Source organism: Rhea pennata, chromosome 1 (genome assembly GCF_028389875.1).
Source record: "Rhea pennata isolate bPtePen1 chromosome 1, bPtePen1.pri, whole genome shotgun sequence".
Classification (NCBI taxonomy): domain Eukaryota; kingdom Metazoa; phylum Chordata; class Aves; order Rheiformes; family Rheidae; genus Rhea; species Rhea pennata.
Window position 1 is genome coordinate 55,495,154 of NC_084663.1, and position 26,232 is coordinate 55,521,385.

The window sequence follows — 26,232 nt, forward strand, 5'->3', positions numbered from 1 at the left end:
TAGGAAAGCCGCCATCCAAAAGACTTTACCCGCACTTGGGGCGTTAGTTGGAGCTTTTGCCTTGGAAAAAGTCCTTTTCCCTCCAGCCTCGCTTCCTTCCCGCCGCCCAGCTCAGTGGGCACTGGGAAGAGGTGCTCTCATAGCGTGGAATGGAGAGCTGCCCAGAATGACTGCAAGAGATGGCACGAAGCGATGAGAATTAAAATTCAGGCCATCTGACCAAGCACTCAGGCAGCTTGCTATCAGCCAGCGTAACAGCTTCATAGGAGGCAGCGAAATCCATTGCTCAACATGTAATTAGACTGGATAAGCCACCAGTTGCTGGAAAATGCATCTGCGCTTGGTAAGACACTATAGGAGCCACTCGGTACTTTTCCATCATTTGGCACTAGATTATTTTTGATTCTGAACAGGGAACAAACTGCTCCATTATGTTTCACATCTATCAAGGATACGGACTAAAGGGATGCATACCAGAATAAACTGGAAGAGTGATCTAGCCTTTCAAATTATTAAAAGATCTGCTTATTAAGCACTTTATTTGGGCCAATGCACAGGAAGGTGGGAACTATGTCTCTGACAACCACCATACAGGCATATGCCCCAACCAATTGTACTGGAAAAAAAAGAAAGCACATTCTCACATCAAAAAAGAAAGCATGTTCTCAGATCAAGCCCTTTGTAAAAGGGGAGAACCTCGATGAGGCCTTCAAAAGAATGTGTGTATCATGCCACAACTTCCTATGAGAGTGACACTTTCCATATGTCACTTTTTTTAATAAACTTTCTATGAAAACAAATGCAGTGCCTCACAGCTGGCAGCCTCCACCCAGCACAAAGCATTTTTGGATGATGATGAGAAAAGATATGTTATCTATTCCTTTTCTCTTCTCAGGGCTTTTTCTTTCCTCTCCAGTCAGAGCAGACCCAATCAAAAAAGAGGGGGACTTCTAAGTCTCCATTTTCTCTCTTGGTTATCCATTTGAGTAACAGTCTGAAAATCACCAGTGCTCAGCTAAAGCTACCTTTTTCAAACAGATGGCTAATTAAATTTTAATAGGGTGAGCAGGCAAAATACTTTAAACACCATCAAACTTGCAAATGTTTGAGACATTCTGAATGCTACAGTCTGGAGGCAAGGTAACAACAGGGTACTCTAGGTGAGGGGGGTTCATGGCCTGAAGCTTCCCACTTCTCTGAGTACTTAATATAGGCTAGTCTCATTAAAACACGACATTGTATTTTGAAATCATCTTTAAACAATGATGGTCTCAAGGAGAGCAGGTAATTTCTTTCAGTTAGTTGTGCTTTTGTTAATTCTCTCCCAGCAACCACACTTCAAAAAAACCCAAGTAATTCTGATCACATCATCTCTGGGACTCTGAGTAAATGTGAGATGTAGGAGGGAGCTTTTTCTTGTACTGAAGTAAAAAGAAATGGGCTGTACGGTAAAAACACGGAAGAAATGGTAAGTGAGTCTTTTCAGTTTAACTCAAAAGCAGAGGAGTTTGGTCCAGAACTGAATGTGCAGTAAAGCAGACAAACAGAAGCGCATTCAGGGCCAGCAAAAAGATCATCAAAGCTCTTGAATTTCTCCAGCATCCAACAAACACCCCCATCTTTCATTTTCTCCTTATCAGACAATTTTATCCTTATTTACTCTAGAGAATGATTTGCACATGCCTGAGTCCATCTGCCATTCACTACCAAGCACCTACAGCCAAGGACCTGGAAAAGTAAATTGCAACAGCTGGTTCCTAAATTACATCTGTAAATATGATTGCCAAAAGCTACAAAGCCACAAGTATAGTATTTAAACAGCCAAGGAGCATCATAAAGCCTGGAGGACCACCAGTCCGATGCAGTAAGTCCCATGACCTCTCTACTTCATTATTTCTATTATTTTGGACCTATCTGCTCCCCAAATCACTGTACTCTGAAAAGCCAGGACAGCCTTTTATCTTTTGAGTCACCTGTGGAGAGAATTGAAGAGCAGATGAGTAAGATGGCAATGGGAATGGACTTGGTTCCCCTAGCCCATGCTCTTCAACAAGTCATATATGAATACCAGGCAGGCCTTGGCATTGTTCTTTTAAACAGCTGGCAGTGCTCTGTAAGGGGCCAATGAAAAGTAGTGATAAGGGTACCTCCTCACAGTCATGTGTCTCTCAGTAACTCAGCACACAAAACATTGAAGTCTGATTAAACTGCAGACTGGGAATGAAAAGCTCATCTGGTATCAAGGCAGCTATAAGCTCTGAGGGTTAAATAGGAAATGAACTATACACAATCAACATAACATGACACAGTAAATAGACCTCATTCAATAAAGCTTTTATTATCATCCTGTACCCAAACACCTTTGTAGAATAAGCCTAAAGTGCCAGCTCAATTTTCCCACCCATCTTGCTTTGGTATGGCATTAGTGCTGGTCGAACCTCCTCCTTCAGGAATTTCGCCACCTGTTCAAGAAAGAGGGGAAAGAGAAAATCAGCAAAAGAAAGGATTCTTTCTCCACCTCATTCAGACCTTGCTCGCCTCATTGAGGACTCTGTCTCACAGAGGCATCTAGCAGTCAAACATGTCCAAGGTCAAAAGTGCAAAATCCACAGAGAAGAAAGACAAGGAAGTCAAGGAAAATGGAAAAGAGAAAGGTATCCACCTTGGTAGTATGTGCAGAGATACAAAATATGCATATTCTCTGGCATGCGAAGGGATGTAGGATTAGACAGTTCACTGCATAACCACCCATAACACTTTTAGCCTCCTTCCACTACTTTACCTGCTGAGGAGCACGTCCAGTGAAGGAGGAGGGATCCAAAAGGCTTTCAAGATGTCCATGGATGGGGCTGAAATAGGGATCAGCACGGACACGGGCAATGAGGTCATTATCACCCCCTTCCTGTTTCACAACAGCAGCTGCTTCCTGAGAAAGAACGCGAATCTTCTCGTGGCAATCCTGGAGGGTCAGAGAAAAGATGAGGGAAGAAGAAAAGAAAAAAGTCATTCCATTGCTACTGACAGTGTATGTTCAGCCTGCTAAGTTGTGTACAGAAGGAGAAAACATCAAGTCTACTGCACTGGACAGCATACAAATGGAACACAGCCTGGACTGCAGTGTCATATATCGTTATATTAAAACAAGATTTTCTTCATCCTTCCACATCTGCCCTTTGAGGTTAAACAGTCTGAATGACAAATACATTCCCTGTTCAATTATACCAAACATTAAGGCTGTGGAATCCTTTCCACCTCTTCAAATGTCTAAATACTCTTGGGATTCACTATGAGATTTTTTTAGTTGTTCTAGCACATGCTTACATGATTTTTCCAAAGACAGACTATAATAGCTGTTCCCAAAATATTCTATGAACTGTAGTAAAAGAATTACTTATTTGCCACTAGTCATCCCCTGTAAGAAACATCTTTGAAGCATAACAGTGCAAAACATATGTAAGCTTGGAACTGAAAAAGAAAAAAAAACTATTCAACTTAATGAGCAATGAGACTATATAAACCATGGCTTATATAAAGATGGATAGAAAAAAAAGCACAAAAACCTGAGGACCTGAAACATCCTCTCCCAATGAATCCTCACAAGAAACTGGCACTGTGAAAACCTTATAATAATTTCCCTCAAAGACTTCCTACTCACTTGACTTTCTGCAGAGTCAATCTGTAAAAAACAGAGAATCCAATTGCAGTCAGGAACCACCTGCAAAATCAGATTAGGCTACCATGATGGCCCTAAACCACAGCCATGTGGTCACAGTGATAGCCATGTCAGGATCTCCTCCCCAAATGCATTGTCCCTGATCAATCTTCAGTTCAGGGTAAAATGATCTACTGTTCCCTGTTTCCTCCATTTAAAGGCGATCTTGCTCCTGCACTGGCCTGCCCAGTGCTGTGCCCTAGATGGACAGATCAGTCTTCTGGATGTTCAGCAGTGGGAAAGGGCAAGGAGCTCCCTTTCTCTGCAATGAGGTGGGAAACTTGAGATTTGTCTTTAAAAAAGGTGCTGTTTCTATGATCCCAGCACACAATAACAGAACATATTAACAAGAATAAGAACAGGTTTTATAACTGTGTAGAATTATAATTGAAGAGCATCAGAGTGAAGGTAGGCTAACAGCAAACAAATAAAACTCGCTCTTCAATTGAATCAAAATAGAGAAAGGGGATTGCTTTGAAAATTAAGGGATATTTCAGAAAAAGAACCATCTGAAAAGATGTGGAAACTTACCCACATGATGTGAACCTTAATATGCTTAGTTAGGAAGCCTACTGACTGACTTAGTGACAAACATCAGAGAGACCCAGAAAAGAAATGGTGTTTTTTGACTAATAGGTGAATTGTCAGAAGTGTTTCAGACAACTAAAACCACATATCCCACTCAAAGCCTCCAACAAACCCATCCACTGTTACTATACTGGAACTTTAACTTCTGTCCCTAATGTGGAAACAATAATGGAAGGAAAAATTACTATCTAAAGGTAAGTGAAAATAATCTGGTTTATTAAGATAAAAACCTGATTATCAAACTGAATTGTGAAATTAATGGATAAAGCACTAAATCTAATTGTGTCTGGATTTATTTCCTAAGAAAAACATTTAACTTCAATTGCTTTGAACACAGAAAACTGAATGAAAACCTATAAACCAAGTTAATAATAATGAAGCACTATACTGAATTAGAGAAATGTAACACCAGAAGGGATGTTTGAGAATGGTCTTACATGCTTTCTCATTAACAGCACTGATTCACTCTTTAAATTTATAAGATATCCAAATACTAACATGTTCCATTTAAAGAAGTCCCGTCTGTGTTCCAAGTTCGTTCAAACATTTATCAAAAAACAAAACAAAACCAAACCCCAAAAGCCTACTGGTATCTACTGTAATAAAGATAGGTTTCTCTCTCTCTCTCTGTGTGTGTGTCTCCAGCACAGCCACATAGATTAGCTCCAACACACACGATGTTCCTAACAGTAAATGAGGATCTCCACAACTAGTCTCTCCTCAGAGAGTAGACTGGTTTTGCAGCACTAGTGTAATGTTAACAACTCTGTGGGAGCAGGTTGGGAACAAAGAAAGGTGGGACAGTCAGGAGAAGAGCCCAGCTAGCTTTTGCTTCTCAAGAGTGAAATGCTAGGCAGTGAATGCAGGTATTCTCAGCTGTGTTTTTACCTGACGATTGCCTCCTGCTTTTACCATTGCCATGATTATGTTCTCTGTGGCCATGAATGGCAACTCCTGCCGGATCCTCCTCTCAATCACCTGGAAAAGAGCCAACCAAACCAATCAGAAAACTGTTGAAGCTGGGACTCCTGGTGAAGTTTTCCTTTCCCCTTGAATCCTAAAGACTGTAAAATGATGCAAAGATAATTTCTCTTTTTGAACTTAGCTCTGGAAATCTAGGAACTGAATCTGATGATACTTAGAAGCTGCATCCCACAAGGAACGTTACTGCAGAGAAAATGTACATTTTTTTCTTTAAGTATAGATAAGTTACAGGACTGTAAGATATCTGCCTTGACAGCACACTTCGGCAGTAAGTTCTACATATCCATCGTGCAGTTTAGAGAAAAAAAATCCCCGTGAGAAGTTCTGAATTTACTATCTTTTGGCTTCAACAAATTCCCTTTAATTTCTGTACTGCATACAGTGAGAATGGAGAGCAGAATTCAGAAATCTTTTGAACTAGTAGGCAAAAATGTAATCCTGAGTGGGAGGATTTTCACATATTTTGGCATAGTCGCACCATTAACAAGGATGCAACACTGCACAAGTTATCTCCTGCTTTACCTTTGGATATACCACAAGTCCCTCGGAGATATTCTGCAGTGTGCTCAGAATGATGTCAGCTGTGAGGAAAGCCTCAGCCAAACACACGCGCCTATGAAACACACATACCCAGGGCCCAAGTTAGCAATAATAGGCCACAGTCCAATCTACCTCAGATTCAGCTTTTAAGTTTCTGTAAATGTCTCCAGATAGCATTACTGTGGCCCTAAAGCTGGAGCTGTTCCTTATAGGTGCATCTTGCTGCATAAATGTCACAGCCAGGAAAGCTAAGGGACATCTTAGAGCAGTAGCTCTTGAGCTCAGGAGAAGGGAAGGGGTATTTGTTCCTTTTGTCAATAGACAGAGGGGAAGACAGGAAAAGAAAGGGTAAAGGCACACATTGAATTATCTTGGAGCTTTATATGATTACACAGCTAGGAAAGAGGGTAGCAGTTTACAGAGCCAGCAAACACATGCAAATCTCTTCCCCAACATGCTCCACGTTGCCCTGGCTACTGATCCTACCCTGCAGCAGTAGGGTTTGCTGAGTGTTCATGCTGTGCCTGGCTGCACTCAGCAGGGAGCTTCCAAAATGACTGATGTGTTTGTTGGGCTCCTCAAGAGAGACCATTCTGTCACTAGCAGGCTGCTGGCTCTCTCCGAGAGACCAGCTCCTGGTCCCTGAGGAAGTTCCTAACAAAGTGAAAAGGAGGGAAAACACAGTAGTAGCGAGGCTGAGCTGCAAAAGGCTCTGGGTCACTGTACAGCAATTACAGTATCACCCACCTGTGACAGCAGTACTTCACCAGTTCTAAACTGTGGATATTTTAAAATATACTAGTGCTTGAATATTGTGCTACAATTAAGGCATCAAGTTCTATCACATCGTCTTCAGAAGGACTCTTATCTGCTATTTTGTAGGTCATATGTTTGCTTTTTCTTTACTTTCCTTCCTTTTAAAACACTTTAGCTGTGACAAAAAAATCCAAGGCATAGAATTTCATAATTGGATTATGGGGTGGACAGATGAACTCTTTTATTTGGTTGGTGGAAATAAAATTTGAATATTCCAGTGCGTGCCTTACCATTTAATAGCTATGGGAAATAAACCTACTAGATCAATCAATATCCAACTGCTTAAATTTTGCATTGTCTTCTGCTGTCCATGCAGCTCTTTTATTAAGAAAACAAGTTGCACTTGCAGCTGTAGAATCAAGTCATTTTGGGGAAAAGATCTTCTATTCTTTCATGAAATTTTATGCAGAAATTTTGTTTGCAAAGACATCTTTAAAATAACATTCTAATCAAAGTTCTGAATAGCAGTCTACAGCCCAAACTGCTATTATTCATTGCTCCTCAGGCCCTGCATCTTACAAATCTTGAAGTTTCTAAGATTCTTGAAGACCAAATTCTGTAACAGAAGATTACTTCAGTAATAAAACATTCAAAGGCAAATATGAGCTCTGTGCAAATTTAGTACTAACTTGAAGTTGGAAGCAATGAAATTAATTGCTGTCATTTACTTTATAATAATTATAGATAAGTACTCCTTATCTCGAAATAGTCATAATGAAGAAAGAGAACAACGCAAGGTTTGCTCAGTAGTATCTAAAAGACATGCATAGCTTCTCATGAAACTTTACTTACAGTAATAATGGTTTGTGCTCTTTCTTTAGGGTCTGAACAACTTCTACTAAAGAACAATACTTTACAAAGAGACTGAAATAAGTTTCTTAAAACTAACTGGAGGATAAAGGAATTGTACATAAAATGCTGAACTACTCTGTAATACGTGAAGAGGACTAACAAGATCCAAGTTCAGAACAGACAGGAAGGAAAACTAATTTGAGAGATGTGAGAACTGATACCCTGTGGCAATATGCTGTTGAGACAAAAAAGACTAAAAGAGCAATATATTACCCATGGCTTCTGCATCACTCACTCTGCTGTTTTACTTTCCAGAACATCTTGGTGTTATAAAAACTAGCAGTTTTAACCTAATCTTAAAAAGAGAGGAAATCAGTTTACAGTCTTTAGACTCTCTATTGAGACTGCTTTTCACCAAGGTGGTAACTGCCAGCTTGAAGATCAAGAACTACGGTTTCAGTTTAAAAATAGTATTTTCTAAATATATCAAAGCACTGCTCTGCACAGGAACTAAAACCACTGCATGATTTAAACAAACCTGTTGGCACTGTCATCCAACGTTCGCTCAAACCACTGCACAGAGGCCGTTTGGAGAGGATCGAGGATCAGAGTCATCAGGTGCCTAGCCAGGCTGCAGCACCGCTCTGAACGCATTGGGTTTCTCTTGTAAGGCATAGCGCTTGAACCTGCATAAGAAGAGACAGTGATGGAAACAGGGCAAAAGAAGAAGTACATTTGGGGAAAAAGAGATGAAAGTACTTTCCTAGGAGAAAACTATATCAAGAATCATATTTTTGTCTAGAGCCTCAACACATGACATTTTCTTAAGGACAAAATGGAATACTGACAAGGATATACCATCACCCTTTTCCTTCAGATTAGACCATCCAACTGTGCGGAGAAAGAGAGTTTGAATACATTCTGCAATTCTGCAAAGCAGATACAACACTGCCACATGAAAAGAACAAATGGACTTCACTTTTAGTCTGCAGTATTTAGCAGTACCTCTCTAGACTACCCATGCCAACTTGCAGTGTTTGAGACTGTTTGCTCAATAACACTGCTCTTGAAAGTCAGACACTTACACTGGCTGCCTTTTGCTCTGGTGAATGGAGATCAAAACTGGCCATAAAACATAGAATGGCTAAGGATTAAGTTGCTGACTCAATCCTATGCAACTATTTAGGGCTGAGATTTCCTCTAGCCCAGATCCAAAACTTTCTCTTTCTCTTCTACTCACATCCGAATCATGTCATTGACATTTTTCTAGCAAGGGTCCAGTCTAATTTTATTATTCCAAATTTGTCTGTTTATGAAGATCAAATGCTGAGTCAAACTGAAAACCTACAGCTCCAGTTAGCTTCAGTAGGAGTGGAAAACACCAAATTCTACTTAGACCCAGGCCTTCTTCTGTGGCAAATGAGATGTAAGTACTTGAATGCTTCTGCTCCTTCCTAAAATCCAGGAAGTGCAAGAGCAGGAGTCTGATTTTAATTACTTAACTATATAGCTATTTCAAACCTTAGTGTACTTAAAGCAATTTCTGTCAGTGACATTTCTAAGTTTGCTCAAAAGGCTGTACCAACATAAGTGGAAAAGTGCATACACTGGCCCGAGAAATGCCATCCCTTACCAATCTGGTCTTTCTCAAAAGGCTCCTCTATCTCCTTCAAGTTGGCCAGAAGACGAATATCAGTACAAATCTAGGAAGACAAACAAGAATTTAATACACAGAACCAAACTAACACATGTCAGTATGAATTCCTGTTGGTGTGCTTGGAGACTTGCTTGCATCTATGTTCAAGTAGTAAACTGGGGAGACAGTGAAAAATTTGACAAAAATTGACACTGCAATTATGCTTTCTGGCATAACCTTACAAGGTAGAAGAAAAAGGGCCAGATCTGTTATTATACTGAAACTCTCAATTTAGGCCTAAAATTCTCTTAATTTAGGCCTAAAAATCCCCAAGTAAAGAGAGCATAAGGAAAAAAGGATGTCGACTATATTAGAATACAACAAGACTCTAAGAAGGGCAGATATTTGCAGGGAATGTAAGAGATACTAGGAGAGAATGCTGAAAAAGCATAACAAAATTACACAGTGATTTACAAACACAGATAATGTGTGCTCACTGAACCAGGCAGCCTATGAAACTAAGACAGAAGAAAATACCACAGATCACTTAGCCCAAGAGGAAGGAGGGAGGGAATGGAGATAAATCAATGAAAAGAATCCACAACGACAGAGAGAATAACATCATTATCAGAGAAGCAATTAACTGGAAGCAAATGCTGAAATTTAGAAACTCATACATCGCTAGGAAAGACATTTACTCTAATTGGATCAATTTTAGCACAGATTAGACTAATATCTGGTGTGGGATTTGTTAACCCATCTTAGCATCTGCTCAGTAAACTTGGTTTATTTCCCACCGGTCTTAAGACCTAGTAGACATGATGTCCTAGAAATGCACCTAGCAATGAATTTACATGATCACAAAGAGAACAGCTGAACAACAAACACCGGTTAAATGTTTTTTGAAGAAACCATTCTGCAGAATGAGCTCCTTTCCTTCAAGATCCATAATGCCTCCCCTTCTCCCTCCTATATATAATCATGGTGCTCACCTTGTGTATAGATGCCCCCAGACTAGCCAGCACAGACAGGACTTCAATATCCACCTTGCGACTATAAGTTTGCCCCGTGACTATATATGCCCTAGAAATAAGCACAGAGCAGTAAGTCAAGTGCTCTGGGCACATGCAACTGTACTGCAAGACTTTGAGAAAGGAGTGACAATGCCTGTTTAAGTAGATGACAAGGTTGTCATTCTTCCCTGATGGGTAATTCAGGCTGTTGATTTCCTGCGGCAGCATGCATGTGGAAAGAGAGCAGCAGAGGAAAAATAGACAGCTGTGCTTTGATAGGGAGACAAGTAGAAGCGGCCTATTTAGGAACTGGAGTGTCCTGCAGAAAGCTGTGGCTGGGAATGGAAGATTGCAAGAGGGTAAAAATCAACAGCAGCACAGATGTCCGTTCAGCAGCTAGGAGAATCTTGGCCAAGATGGACACCAGGAGTCACACTTTGTTAACACCAAATTGAGGTTACTAAGCATGCTTGTTACATACCGTTTAAATCCTGCCTTTGCAGTCACTAATCTGTCCAGCTCTTCCACCTCAGGGGGAAAGAAAACAAAACAAATGGGACCTCAAAATGCAAATATTGAAGATGAGCAGTAACAGCAAAAAGGATCCTCTGCTCTTCACAGTTTACTGCCAACAGACCTCATACTTGCTTGGAAGTACCCTTTCCCCCAAATTCTGTTTGCTTTCACACAGTTTGGGTCCCTGAGGGATCACAGTGCCCTTGCTAATTTGATGCCAGAATTGCCATATTCCCCTAAGCACAACAGCATTCTGGGGAAAGAATTGGAGAGATTGGAAGTCCACTCCCTTGGTTGGGCTGACTTACTTTGCTGTGGTCTCCCTCAAAGAGCTGCAAGAAGCTGGCTTGAGTACCAGTGGTGCCTTTTACACCCCGAAAACGTAGGTCATCCCGAGCCCGCTCCAATTTCTGCAGATCCATGCACAAGTCTTGAATCCACAAGCAGCAGCGTTTTCCCACAGTGGTGAGCTGTGCAGGTCTAAAGACAAACAAGAACAGAACGCGACTCATGGACAATCTGCACAGCAACTCTACAAGGACTACCCCTTAGGTGCTGAGTCTACTGTGTAAGCTCGCTTGTAGGTCTGTCTCTCTCAGACTCCTCAGAGCCAAAATTAAAAAAAAATAGTTTAAGTAAGAAGATGCAACAGCACATACATAACTCCAATAAATGATACTGGAAGATATGACCATTCTTTTCAGGAATTAGATGTAGCTATATTGAGAGAAAATAGTAATTCTAGTTTCTGTGCATGTTAGAAAGGGGATTAAATTCCATTCCATTTATGTGAGGAAGAAATAAGTGAAAATAGATATCTGAAGGCATGTGTTTAAATACTGGGCGTATTAGAGTTTCTTTTAAAAAAGTGACTGGAGGCCCATTATTCAGAGCGTCTAAAACTGGTTATACCCTGTTTTTCCAGAAATTTGTCAAATGGAAAAGCTTCAGTCAGTGCAAGCAATGTGACTTAACAGATCCACTCCCCAGTCTCCATATTTCTGCTCTTCGGTCACAGTAACTGTGATCCAAAAACCGGATCTATTTTTAAAAGTTACTGAACTCTTGGAAGCCGACATCTCCCTCCGTCCCCTGCATTTCCCCCGCGCCTCAGGCCCCAAGCGCCGAGCTCTACTTGAGGCCCGAGGGCGCCCCCTGCCGGACCGCAGCAGCGGTAGCCGCAGCCGCCGCCGCCGCAGCGGCCCCAAGACCAAAGAACCGAAACCGGAGTTGGTAGCGACGGCAAGGACATCAGACTTGCTCTCCTAATTCTGATATTCAGGGACACAGAGCCCATATAGGTTAACACAAGGCTCACTGACTTCTGGCGTGAGTTTCTTAAGTCAGAAATGTTCATGTACACATTGTGATTTTAAATGGTTATCGCTCTTCTAAGGGACGACTCCTTCTTATTTACAAAATGCGTTTCTCAGCCTCTGGGCAAACGTGCGATAATTAACAATCTTGTTACCCAATATGTTTTGTAAGTCTTCCATCCTGAAATGCGTATCTGCAACTTCAACCACACTGCAATTGCTTTGCAGAGAAAACAGTGACCTTACAATTAGTCTGGAAGTTAAAATATTTCAAATTTGTCAGAATGAACTCTAAAGAAAACTGCTCTATTCTTTCAAAAGCACTACACTTCTTCAATATTCCTTTGCACTTTCCAAAAGTCGAGATAAAATTGAGCCTAGAGAAACTCCTCTGAAAACCTGTGGATGAAGAGGACTAGAAATGATGTTGCTATATTTTCTATGTCAGCTCAAACATCAGTCAGGGACTTGACCTGATGCTCTCTCTCTCTCCTTCAGGAGTCATTCAAAAGTGTAAAACAGCCAGTTTGACATGATCTGTGCTTAAATGCCCTGGCTCTAGTATTCTGTATCACAAGAAGTGGAAAATCCAGGCTTACCTCAAAGTTTGAAGCCTCTAAAAGCAAACAACTGTCTTCTCTGAAACAGCAGATTAACCCATCTCCCCCAGCAACAGACCTATCCAGATCTTGCTGTTCCCTGACAAAGCAGTCTGCCTGAAAGCAGTCAGTGCCAGCTATGCTACACAAAAAATGCAAGTTTTCTAAGAGACAGAAAACTGTTGTCTCAAAACAGGGGAAATTCTTCCTGATTCTTTCCAGGGATCCATCTATGGATATATAAAAATTGACGGATCTTGTAATCATTGCTTCAGAAGAAAGCTTCAGCTGCATTGGTACATTGAGTAGCTGTTTTTTTCTGCCAGTATCAAGTATTTCTAAGCTGCAGTTGAAGCTGACTTAACTGACAGAAAAATAAGTATTACAAAAATATGATCAGAAGACAGGCAATTCCCAATCATGTCTTCCAAAACAGTGCAGAATTTACACATCTGTGTTAGCAAGTAAGTTGCTCCTTATGAAACTGTATTAAAACAACTGACAGCTATTTACAGTGACAATTCAATTTCCTGAGATAAGGCCTAAGATAAGTTAGGCACATGCCCCTTTTCTGAACTTCACACAACATCTTAATGATGTCCAGAAGTACCAGCTGGCACTGATCAGAAATGGGAAAAAGAAGGGAGGAAAAAAAGAGCAGTACCTAGTCAGTTTATCCAAAGCATAGCCAACAAAACGTAAGCAAAAGCTTCTGGCTACTTACTGGTAGTGAGTGAAGCCCAAAGTAGGCAGGTCAGCATACTTCTCAGCAAAGTCGGCCAGCCGGTTGATCACCCTGGCGAGCTAGTGGATGCAGGAAGGATAGAAAAGAGGCAGAATGAGGGTAGGAGGAAAAGCAGAGACTGGCATGCTTAAGCACAAATGATGCTGCCAGAAAAAGGGGAGGAAAACAAGCGTGTAATGCTTGAATATCTCCCTCTAAGTGTAGAACACGGTATACTACATTTTTGAGGGCATGCACATAATTTTTGCTTGCTACAAAAATCAAGTAGGAAACGATACAGTGGCTGGACTTTAGCCCAGTCTAGCGAAGTCCTCACCCCTAACCCAATCCTGCATCTGCTTTATCCCTAAGCCTTTTTTTTCTTTTTTTTCCTGGAATTGACCAGAAATATAGTTGCTTGAGCTATAATAGACTGACATATTTACAGTTCAGGGCAGTAGCGTGCCAAACCATTCAGATGAGCTGGACAATACTGCACTACATTCCCACATTCTAATATCTGACCTCAGAAAATTGTATTATATAACTTCATGAGTGCCTATGCACTTCTAGGAATGGGCATGTCTAAGCTGGCCCTGAAAACAATACAGTTTTCTCAAGCTGGTACCTATGGTATGGATAAATGGCTAGTAAATAGCAAAGTGTTGCTTGTAATTCCCTTGGTGAGCAAAAAAGCTTTGGGGCAAAACTCAAAAAAGAAAAGGACACCTTGGGGAGAAGATAACTGTTCACCTACTTGAGAATTACCCAGACAGACAGTTCTTCCTAGCTCCCGAGAGCAGGGCCTAGGAAAATCCAAGTTAAACACAGTCTACTAACATGCCATCAGTGCTGCCCACTTCTGAAACACTGTGCACAACATCTTTCTCACCTTAGGCAGCAACAGGTCAAACCCATCACGGAGGACAATCAGATCCTGGAAGAAGAAAGAAAATTTGGGCTATGTCCAACACCAGCCATTCAGTCTGAAGGACATGACACAATGGCTTTTCTTTTAGTATAGAGAAGACACAGATAATTAAAATGCTCTGCCTGCTCAGAAGTCTCTCATAAAGAAGCCTCTGTTTCCCTTCCTGAATCAGAATATGGCAGGGAACTTCTTACGACAAAAATGCTGGATCCATCATTGTCCGTTCTGCACTATGCACAAAAAAATCATACTGGGCAGTTGAAGACCCATTTCCACCACTGAACAAAACAAATGACTGTTTTGAGATACTCCTGATGTCCACAGAGCAGAAGACTAAATCATTCATCACAGGTGGAAAATACCAGCACTGTATGCTAATGGTAGCAGGATAGTAAGTAGACTCTCAGGTAGCATTCTCTTAATTCCTTCTGTTGAGACACAAGTACAGCTAGGTCCCAAGTGTTGCAAGGAAGGTGGGTATTATCTAAAAGCCAAACACGTTTGCGAGGGAGTAGGGTAAAAATAATCACACAGCAGCTCCTTGTAGGACTAAAGAGGATGAGAAGTCGCAATGACTTTGACATAAGGAAACAGCAATATAATAGGAAATTAGCTTCACTTTGTACTCAGTTTTATACAGGTTTTCCAGTAACACTTTACAGTTCTATAGAATGGTGGTAGCACTTTTTTATTTAACAGACTTATCCATTCTCTTGGCCACTGAAATGATTTATCCTGAATGAATGCAGATATCCCAAGCAGCAATTGAAAGCTCATGAGCTACTTATAACAGAAGTGGCCTTACTTTGCAAGCCAGTGAACTCTTGTCCCATTGACAAAACCAAATTTTGTATCTGTTTTAAACTCTCAAGATCATGAATATTTTATCTCCCTGAATATTTAACATGCACACAGAACTTAATGGAACAGTTAGTTTGCTGATGAATCTTGTTTCGTATCAAAAGGAAGCAAGAGCTTTCTTTCTCAGAATAGCTAGGATAAAGAAGAACTAACTTCAACAGTAGAACTAATAAAAATGTCTGAAAAAAATCTACTGAGTTATTTTAAATAGAAAAGTTTATAAAAAGCTATCAAGTGAACAACTCTGGCTTTGTTTCAACCAGCTCTGCAAGTATTAAACTGAAAATATTATATTACCGTATTATCCCCTACATAACAGGAAGTGGCTCCAAGGTGAATGATGGCTGCAGCTTTTGGACAGCAGTGGGCAAAGGTGTGAACATGGGCCATCACATCATGACGCAGCTTCCTCTCTTCCTCTGTTGCCATCTTGAAGTCTATGTTGTCCAGATTTGCTTCCATTTCCTGTATTTGCTCATCTGTGATAGGAAGCCCAAGTAGCTGCAAGGAGAAAAGAACTTCCTATTTCCCTTCGTCTTCAAGAGACAATCCAAATTGAGACAGTAGCTGTTTAGATAATTTACTCCCACATGACACATTTGGAAGCATGGCAATTTGGCACAACTAAGGCTCCAGTCCAGAGCTATAACAGCAAATGCTTTCAATCTCGGGCTCCCCAACCTTTTCCAATAGGGAGTGTTCATGCTTAGATGTTCCTTTTGGACTTCATACCTTCTTCAATTATGTAACATCCTTACGACAACTCTAAAAATTAGTCCCATGGAAAAAGTGACAGAAAAATAATACAGTTTTAGCTTCTTTTAATGTAAATCACCTTTTGGATAAGGATAGTCCAGCTACCATATGATGAGCTAGCTTGCGTCGGGAAGATCTCTTTGGATCACGAGCAGACATAAATCACAGTAAATAGTGGGCTTGGAACATACAGAACCCAAAGGTTGTCTGTACCTTTTTAAAAGTCCTCCTAAAATACCTCATTTCAGTCCAAAACTGGAAGCTGGGGAAATTAGTTACTTGATTTAGATGCAAGAGATAAATGCTCTTAGTTCATGTTTAAAGATACTTAAATATAGAAACTTAAATACAGAATAATACACCAAATTGCAGGATTATGCAGTGGTATAAACCTTGCCTGGTTCTGTACTTGCACAAGTCAACTAAGTTAAGAGAAAGTTTTTTTATTGTTGTTGTTGTTGCCTGATACAGGGAGTATAAAAATCTCATGACAAACTTGACGTTACTGCCTTTTCTAAACTAAAATGCTACTATCTTGCACATTAATCATTGCAATTCCCCAATCAGGAAGCTTTACTGATACAAAGCATTTCAAAAGCTAGAATCAAAACTAATAAAATGTTTTGCACACGTGGAATCTGGAATTACAGAAGACAGCAAGTGAAGCAGATGGACCACTTCAAGGACTTCATCAGGGACTTCATCAGGTAATCACATAACTTAAAAAATAGCATACTTCAAGTGTAATTACATAATCATGACTGTTCAGATGAACAAGGAAAAGTACCTGGGGCAAGACTGCTGTCTTTGAGGTGTATGGGCACAGATAACAACTGCCTGAAAGTTGTAACAGCAACTCAGGGCACTCAGCAGGCAATACAATCTTCAGCCAGGGTTAAAGTTTCATACCTTGTTCACACATCCATGATTCATTCTGAAAAGCTGACCAGGGCAGGTAGTCACTGACAGCCACACAAAGAGGAAAGAATTAATTCCCAAGAAAAGAGATGACTGGTCAAGCTCACACAGACAGAAACACATAGACTACGGCAGTGCCAAGGCAAATGCTGTTCTCATGCATCCAAAGCAACCAGATGTCCTTCAAACCTGTGCACCTAAGAAAACTAAGTGGAAAAACAACTAGAGGGAGATCATAGGATTTCTTCAAAGTACTACAGGGCACTCCACTGCACTCTCTGGTTTTGCTTTAAAGATGTCATTCCTCAGAGGTCATTCCAATATGTTGATGCAATGCTATAACAACTACAACTGTTCATGCACTCCCACTCCTAATAGATAAGAGCAAAGCAGATGGGTAATATGGGACATCTCTTACAAACAGGATGAGAACGCTAGGCTGCTCAACTAACAAAGAACATACTGCAGAAGAATACTGATACTTAAATAGTGCAAAAAAATATACCGGGACCTACTACAGGCTCCTACAAATAAGAGCAAAAGAACATCCAGTGATGCTGCAGGATATCAAAGCCAATTCTAACAGAGGGAAGAGCCTCATGAAATGCACAGTTATTTTTCAGATAATGTATTATTTAGGTCAAGAGCTCAATGTTCAAAAAAAGGCACTAAGGGAAGTATCATAATATGAAGGAATTAATGTTAAAAAAAAAAAAAAAAAAAAAAAAAAAAAAAAAAAAAAAAAAGAGTCCTGGAAGGGGAATAAACTCATGTGCTTTAGGTCTTAATCCAAACTCTAGCTACTGTGAGTTGAGAGAGGATTAGTTTATTTCTTAATAATCACAGGCTTTGCTGAGTCTCCTCTGTAGAACCATAGAATCAGTAAGGTTGGAAGGGACCTCTGGAGATCATCTAGTCCAACCTCCCTGCTCAAACAGGGTCACCTACAGCATGTTAGGCACGGTTGCATCCAGGCAGGCTTTGAACATCTCCAGAGAAGGAGACTCCATAACCTCTCTGGGCAACCTGTGCCAGTGCTCCGTCACTCGCACAGTGAAGAAATTCCCCCTCACGTTCAGGCAGAACTTCCTGTGGTTCAGTTTGTGCCCGTTGTCTCCTGTGCTTTCTCATGGGACAACTGAAAAGAGTTTGTCCCCATCCCCTTGACATCCTCCCTTCAGGTACCTACAGTCATTGACAAGATCCCCCCTCAGTCTTCTCTTCCCCAGGCTGAAGAGGCCCAGCTCTCGCAGCTGTTCCTCACAGGGCAGATGCTCCAGCCCTCTGATCATCTTTGTAGCCCTATGCTGGACTTTCTCCAGTAGCTCCACGTCTCTCTTCTACTGGGGAGCCCAGAACTGGACACAGTACTACAGATTTGGCTCCCCAGGGCTGAGTAGAGGGGCATGATTACCTTCCTCACCCTGCTGGCAACAGTCTTCCTAATGCACCCCAGGATACCATTGGCCTTCTTGGCCACAAGGGCACAGTGCTGGCTCATAGTCAATCTGCATTCCACCAGCACTCCTGGCTCTTTCTCTACAGAGCTGCTTCCAGCAGGCCAGGCCCCAGCTTATACTGGTGCATGGGGGGTTATTCCTCCCTAGGTGCAGGACCCTGCACTTGCCCTTGTTGAACCTCAGGAGGTTTCTCTTCGCCCACCTCTCCAGCCTGTCCAGGTCTCTCTGAAGGGCAGCACAGTCCTCAGGTGTATCAGCCACTCCTCCCAGCTTGGTATCATTGGCAAACTTGCTGAGAAGGCACTCCGTCCCCTCATCCAGGTCATTGATGAAGAAGCTGAACAGGATAGGAGTCCAACCAGACTCCTAGCCACTGACGACAACCCTCTGAGCTCTGCCTTTCAGCCAGTTCTCAATCCAGCTCACTGTCCACTTGTCTAACCTGCACTTCCTGAGCTTATCTAGGAGGATGTTATGGGAGTCAATGTCAAAAGCCTTGCTGAAGTCAAGGTACACAACGTACACTGCTCTCCCCTCATCTACCCAGCCACTCATTCCATCATGGAAAGCTATCAGATTGGTTAGGCAGGATTTCCCCTTGGTGAATCCATGCTGGCTGCTCCTGATCTCCTTCTTTTCCTCCACATTCTTACACATGACATCCAGAATAAACTGTTCTCTCACCTTTCCAGGGATGGAGGTGAGGCTGACTGGCCTACAGTTGCCTGGGTCCTCCTCCTTGCCCTTTCTGAAGACTGGAGTGACACTGGCCTTCTTCTAGTCCTCAGGCACCTCTCCAGTTCTCCATGACCTTTCCAAGATGATGGAGAGTGGCCTGGCAACAACATCTTCCAGCTCCCTCAGTGCTCATGGCTGTATCCCATCTGGGCCCATGGATCTGTGGATTTCAGGCTTGCTCAGAAGGTCTCTAATCCTATCCTCCTCAACCAAAGGAAAGTCTTCCTTTCTCCAGACTTTCTCCCTTACGTCCAGTCTATGGGATTTCTGAGGGCTGCCCTTAGCAGTGAAGACTGAAGCAAAGAAGGCATTCAATAATTCTGTCTTCTCTGTATCCTTTGTCACCAGGGCCCCCGCCCCATTCAGAAGCGGGCCCACATTTTCCCCAGTTCTCATCTTGCTACTGATGTATCTGAAGAAGCCCTTCCTGTTGGCCTTAACATCCCTTGCCAGACTCATTTCCAAATGGGCATTACCTACTATAAGAAACAAAACAAACTGGAAAGACTTTCTGTCTAATCCAAGTTCCGCTGAACTAATTTTTCAGTTCTCATTTCACGTATTTCAAGTGGATTATTCCTAAATTTCTCCTGTAAGTATGGTAAATAATGAAACCATTTACCTGACCTTCATCCTTCACCTAAAATTCATCATGAACCTTCATGCCCCTTCTTTTTCTCCCCCTGCAATTTCAGAAAATCTGTAGTTCCTGTTATTCTGATTTACTGCAAAATAAGCTTCTAAGTTTATGAGAAGGGTAACATATAAATAGCTTGAAAGATAGTAAGAATAAGTAACAAAGTAATTATTGCCCATGGTTCACTCATCACCTACTTTTTACAATGCGCTCAAAGGGGATTACTGTGCATCTTCCTTAAGGAACCCAAGGAAATAGCTTGTGATTATAGGCTTCTCTTAAATTGACCAGTGACAGAGCTAACAGGTGCTGAACATAGCTGACTCTCCTCTTTCAGTCTAGAGCTGACATCAGAAAACTAACTCCTCAGGAACGAAGACACTATATAAAAATAGCAGCCTCCCTCCTCCCACTACAAATATGGTGCTAAAGAAATCACAAGACCTATTCCTACGTTCCGGAAACAAATCTCAGCACTACAAATAGGAGGGAAAATGAGTTAGGAGAAGACAGAGAGGTACACAGGGGACCATGAGTCCAAGGCTTGGGAGAGGAAACACAGAGGTCTCATACCAGCTCTTTCAGCAACTTGCTCTTCCCTATTGGGCAAGTCCTGTAAATACTTTGTTCTCTAATAGAAAAAGGTGATAAGGAATTATTATGTGACAAGAGAATTAGTGGGTAAACTGCCATGCTTTAAGCATGCAAGCTCCTTATGTATGCATTCGTAATACAACATTTCCTACACCAAGAGATTTGCAGTTTGTTCACTCTGACAGCTCAACAGTGAAAATACCCATCACCTGGTATTCTAGAAGAAGGCTCCTATTTAACACAGACATATACTTGCATCCTCAGTTTCTAATAGTTCTTGTTTGGTGAGGCCACTGTAGTAGTTCAATGCTCAAACAGAGAAGTAATGCATCAATGACATTGTGAACAGCTCCTTCATTCTCCAGCATAGTGTTTCTCTACTTTTCTGGTAATAATAATAGCCAGATTTAGTGCTTAGATTTCTTCCTATCAATTCAAGCACTTTGAAAATGGAAACTAAAGGTCTGTGCACAGAAAAAATGGACAACAGTTATGTTTGAAAGTTATCCTGTCAGAGAGCAAAGTGGATTTCTTTTTCCTCTTGGAATGTATTACAGTGTTTTCACTGATAGAAGTTGATATGAATCTTTTCCTTCTCAGAGTACGCCAACATGGTTACAAGGAATTAAGTGAGTGCATCTTAACAAGCAACTATCTCAACTAATAACTGCCATGTACATACTCTTAATCGGTGCAAAATTCAAAGTAAAACGATTTAACTTAAACTATGTTCTTAAAACATTAGCTCCATAGAGTCTACTAACACAACAGCTTACAAATGTGAACATACTCTCAGACTCCCCTTCCTCCTGGCTGAACTGGTATCAATCTTTGTATTGCCAGTTCTTTTGTGATGCTCTACCCATCAGAAACATGACAAGCATTTCTCAAAGTGTTCTGCTCACTTTGGACAGGATTAAACTTATCTCTGAAACTTGGGCTACCTAGAAACCATTGGTGCAGAATGACTGGGGTGGCCCGTGTGGCACAGATTAACAGCAAACTGATTGCACCATAAAATATTTGACATCAGTTACAGCTCCTGGAAAGTAAACAGCTCGCTGCTGGAGAAAGGACACTCATGTTTGCTTAGAAGGTAAAATCTCCCAGTACTGTTCACAAAAAATTGCTGACTGAAGCTTTTACAAAACTAGTATCACAAAGAAGGGAGAAGTACAAGAGGGAGTGAACAGAAGAGGAAAATCTGATTTGCTGGGGGATGAGAGGTTTATTAAAGGTGACGTAAAGGACTGTGTAAAACTGGTCCTTCACCCCCACCAACACACACTTTTTTTCTTTTTTTTTGGAAGGTTATAGGTTATTCGGTAAGTTTTCTTTCACTTACCCTGGAACATCGTTTCACCTCCGCTTTTTGAACGAAAGCCTCAAGAAGGTATCACTCCTGGACGCTGCACTGAAGCGCGGACAGCAATGGTGAAGCGGTCCCGCAGGCATCGCAGAAGCGACACGAGCCAAGCGCAGGGGCGGCGAACAGCTCGAGTACCAAACCCCACAGGCTGCGGAGGGCCGCGCTCAGCTCCCGCACCCGCCCCAGCAGCACCCGTGCCCTTCCGCCAGGGAAGGCAGGCAGGGAGGCGTTGCGCGACACCCCGCGGCAGCGGGCACCGGGGGCGGGCTGGGCACCGCGCGGCGCCGCCGCCAAGGCCTCCCCTGAGGCTGTTACCTTCTCTGCCTGAGCGAGGTAGAGCCAGAGGCGGCGCCAGGTGCCGAACTTCTTCCTCTCGCTGAAGTTGAACGCCATCTCGGCGCTGGCGTAGCGCGACACGAGCGGCGAGCGGTAACGGGCGAGCGCGTCCTCCTCCGCGCCGGGGCTCGCCATGGTGGCGGCGGCGCGCGAGTAACGGCCGCGTAACGGCCGCCGAGAGGCCGCGCGCCCGCCGGCAGCGAGGGAAAAGGCGCGCGGCGGCCCCGCCCACTCCCCACGGCGCCCCCTGGCGGGCAGGAGGCTGCGCCGCGCCGCGCCGCGGAGGAGGCGCCGGGAGCACCGACGAGTTCCGCGGCGGGCGGGCGGGCGGGCGGGCGCGGGGGGCTTCGCGCCCTCGGCTGCAGGAGGGGAACGCGGCAGGTCTGAGGAAGATCGAGTAAATCAATTAATGCAGTTTTTTGGCTTTAACGTGCAAAACTAAGCTACGGGGCAAATGTTGTTTCCCGCTGGTGCTGCCGGGATTATTCACAGTAGCAGAGAGACTGGCTTTGGGGCCTTAAAAAGTCTTTTAGAAGTAAGGCACCCGCCGAATGACTCGAGAGCACGGCCGCAAAGCCGACGGCGTCAGGCGAGGGGCAGACCTATACGATTCGACCCCACAGCCGCCCCGAAACCCAGTGCCCTTTCAGAAGCACCAGCGAGAGGTAGCTGAGGTCTTCCCCCCCCTAAAATACAAGTGACCTTGGACTTACCAGTAGGAGTTTGATTGCAGCACTGGAACTAGAGGTGGAAAATGGAAAACTTTGTCCCTCCTCGGGACTCAGTGACCGTGTGTAGCAGAACAAGTGTGCAATAAAACCCAAGAGTATTAAATGCTTAGCAGCCAAACACATTTATTAGTCTTTTTCTTTTTTTCCAGGAACCCAAAAATATTTTGTAGTTATAATGTAAGCAACTGAGTTGCACATAATACAATCATATCTTTCAAAAAAAATAAAAATAAAATAAAAACAAAAAGCTGTTTAAAAGCCCAAAAAAACCTTCAGAAAACTTACATATGTATTACACCATCTCTCAGTTTCAATGAAATGACGACGACTTAACTCCTTGTTACTCTTGTCACACTCCAATAAAACATCACCCTTTTGTTTTTTCTTTTTTCTTTTTCTTTTTTTTCTAAATCCAGCATGAGAAATACAGTACCTGCTATGGCAAAAATACACATAAAATGCAACATTTCAGCTTATTTGTACATTAGTAGAGTTTAAACATTTTTTTTCTTTTTAAGTGAACCAGTGATTTTAAGTACCACTATACTAAAAGTAAAATAAAAATATAGAAAAGGAGGAGAAGGGGGGGGCAGCCAGCCATACAAGAGCACCTTCTAAAGTGCTGAGTTTCTGTGTCCATGGAAAACCCATAGGAAAGGAAGCAAGTTCAAACATCTGAGAGTGTATGGGATGGAAATTAAGCTGAAACTTGGATATGCAAGACATTGCATCATCTCTACATTCTCCTGTTTGTCCTGTATCTGCTTTCTCTACTGCACACTAGAGAAGGAGAGGAGAAACCAGAACTACAATAAAAGTTTAGTAAAGGAAGCTATTTCAAGTATAAGAAAAAAAAATACTTATAGGTAACTTGCAAATAGCATCAATATACGCAGCTACTATTTGTATTATTACAATGTCTGCTTCTGGGGGACAGTGTTTCAGGCAAGGGGACTTCAGCTGTACCTTCCTGTTACCTATTTATGTGCAAAGTAGAAAAGCTGCCTTTTCTAATCCAGCCATTTTGGACATCACTGATTTTCTGCTCTTCAACCTCCTCCCTTTATTTATTTATTAAGAAGGAAGAAAGCTGGCATTGTTTTATTAAGATTAGATGAAATTAACTTATTTCTCCATTCCTCTTCAAGACATATCCTTCTCCCAGTACTTGTTAGCAATAAAGAGAAACTCACCAAACATCTGATGCCCACCATTAGCCAGTTTCCTGAACAGGTACAAGGCATTTACCTTTGTAAACATAACCCCTATGTTTGTGGAACTCAAAGCAGCATTTTGCATCTCCATCCAAGCGGTGGAGATTAAGATAGATCAGAACCCTCCCCATCACTGCTTTTCCTCCTCCTCTCCCCTCCCCCCTGCCCCCAGAAAGACTGCATTTGGTTACTTTTGTTAGAAAATTTTTGGTTCTTTTGGGGAAAATACTTAACATTGAATTCAAAGTAAACATTACAGAGTTACCGTCAGCAGAGTCACATACTGCTGTTTGTTCTGTTTTCTGTATGAGGAGAAAAAAAAACCCCACACCCAACACTGTGCCTCAGATGTTCTGCGTGTTTCAGACAGGGTATGGCAGAAATCTAAGGTATATGAAGTGTGTGTGTGTGTGTGTGTGTGTGTGTGTGTGTGTGTGTAAATCCTACAGGTGCACACGCATCACTTTAGCTTCATTCTCTGCAGAATCAGTGTAGATGTTTCACCTTGGGTACCAACAGAGGTGGAGAGGGTGGCATATGGCAATATTGCAGCGATGTTCCTAAGGCCACAGGGAGCAACGCAGAAGGACGGAAAGGACCAGGGAGTGTGAAGACAGGGAGGTTTCAAATACAGGACTGAAACCATATCTCAAGATTTCAAAGGCCAAATTCCAAAAGGCGTGGGCTCATATGCACATCCCTGAGACACACATCCAAGAAAGAAGAAACAGCAACCACATGACTGGAGAGAGGAGAATGTAGCAGAGGTTCCCTGACAGCTGTGGGATTTACCCAGCAAAGACGTCTTCCCCCACCACCCTCTCAGAGATTCTGGGAGAGCTGTAAGGCATATACACAAGCAGCATCTACTAGCATTCCCTCTGTCCCTATGTATTATTGGCAGGTGATGGCTTCTATATATTGTGGACAAAAAGACACTTTATCTTAAGTGCCACTGATAAAACACTCTCATAAATTACTTCAGGGAAGAAAACAAAGTTACACTGCCCTTCATTCCTGGAGCAGCATAAAGTGGCAAGGTTCTTCATATTACAACCCTGAAACGACAAAACACCACCTCCACTTCCTTCCTGATGGCAGGAAAAGATGCCACACTTGAAGGATGACATTACCAAAATGTATTTAATGGCAGCAAAAAGTGTACAAATTGATTGTAATTTGGAGATCTGGTGAAAGAAGAAGCACGTTCCAAGTACTCCACTTAATAAAGTTCAAAGCTTTATCAGAAAGTGTAACTAGGAAAGTGTGACTTGTAGCAAAACTGGCATAACTATGTGGAAGAGGAGGAAACTGGCATAAAGAGAAATGAGTACGAGTAACAATCTCCATCAGCTTCTGTTATGTTCTTTAGGATCTGAGTGACGGCTTAATAACTGAGAAGTCCCAAGTTCCCTCAATCCATGCAAGCAAACAATGTAGAAAGAACGAGCTATCTTGCTGTAAAAACTTCTAATACTTCTAGCATGCTTTCACCCTTAAAGCACTTTATAAACATTACCTAGTTAATCCTCACAAAACCCCTGTGAGGTAGGTATCATCACCCCCATTTTACAGATGAAAAAACCAAAGGCAAACAAGTTAAATACTTGCCAGACACAAGGCCAGAGAGGGAAGAGTAAGGGCCAATGTTAAAATTCAGGAGTTCTAGGCTTCTGGTCCTGTGCTCAAAAATCACTAGTCTAAACCTCTCTTTAGAAAGGAGAAAGTAGATGGAAATAAAAGCCCATTAAGTTTAGAAGATTCAAATGGTTACATCAAAAGGGGAAATGTACCACGAGGTATTTTTGTGAGAAAGTTTAAACTTCAGATTTTATTTTATTTTTTTACTTTTTTTCTTTTTTTCCTTTTCTTTAAAGGCAATCTGACAGAGTGGAACCCTGATAAAAGTCACATCTGCAAGGCAGGCACAGATGCGAGTGTGATCAAGTCTATTACTTATTACAGTACTGTGAACATCAACAAAAATAAAACTGCTGCATGAAAACACTGAATACAGGCAGGATAATCTATCAGTTTATGATATTGTATCCAAGATAATGCCAAAGATAATGCAAGTACCATGGTACACCATGGACAAAGGAAAAGTCAAGTCAACAAAGGGTCCCTATTAAGATGATGAAGAGGGCACAAGTCTACATTTTTGAGGAGATTGCTCCTGGAAGCTGTGCAAGCTCCAAGGAACACATGTAACTCATAATGACTGCATTTTAGAGATGTAAGGAAATGAATCCCTTCTTGCCCATTATGGCACCAACCACTTGAGAGTGAATAAGGACCATTCCTTTTGAAAGGAGAGCCCTGTCTACACATCAGTCTCATTCTCTAAAATTTCAAACACTGCCAACATTAATGCTTAGTCATCAGTGGTAACATCAGTGGACAAAGCGTTGTTAGCTGTTGGTGCTGAAACAACTTTAAGTCCTCACATAC

The 26,232-nt window shown here is 42.0% G+C and overlaps 1 protein-coding gene across 4 annotated transcripts; it reads right to left on the reverse strand.

Annotated features, from left to right (window-relative positions):
• Positions 1-2,313: 2,313 nt before the first annotated feature.
• On the reverse strand, positions 2,314-22,026 carry ADSL (adenylosuccinate lyase). Of its 4 annotated transcripts, XM_062568907.1 has the most exons (14): positions 21,477-21,517; positions 16,572-16,746; positions 15,326-15,529; positions 14,129-14,173; positions 13,237-13,316; positions 10,906-11,077; positions 10,563-10,609; positions 10,061-10,151; positions 9,066-9,135; positions 7,971-8,118; positions 5,807-5,897; positions 5,189-5,278; positions 2,783-2,959; positions 2,314-2,462 (listed from the first exon to the last, which is right to left on the reverse strand). In XM_062568907.1, the coding sequence occupies exons 3-14, from the start codon at positions 15,488-15,490 to the stop codon at positions 2,376-2,378; spliced, it is 1,263 nt and encodes a 420-aa protein (XP_062424891.1). In that variant the 5' UTR covers positions 15,491-15,529; positions 16,572-16,746; positions 21,477-21,517; the 3' UTR covers positions 2,314-2,375. The 4 variants fall into 4 exon arrangements, with proteins under 4 accessions (XP_062424891.1, XP_062424870.1, XP_062424880.1 ...); XM_062568886.1 differs by lacking the exons at positions 16,572-16,746; positions 21,477-21,517 and adding an exon at positions 21,816-22,026; XM_062568896.1 differs by lacking the exon at positions 16,572-16,746 and having other exon boundaries at positions 21,477-21,706.
• Between the last annotated feature and the right edge of the window lie 4,206 nt (positions 22,027-26,232).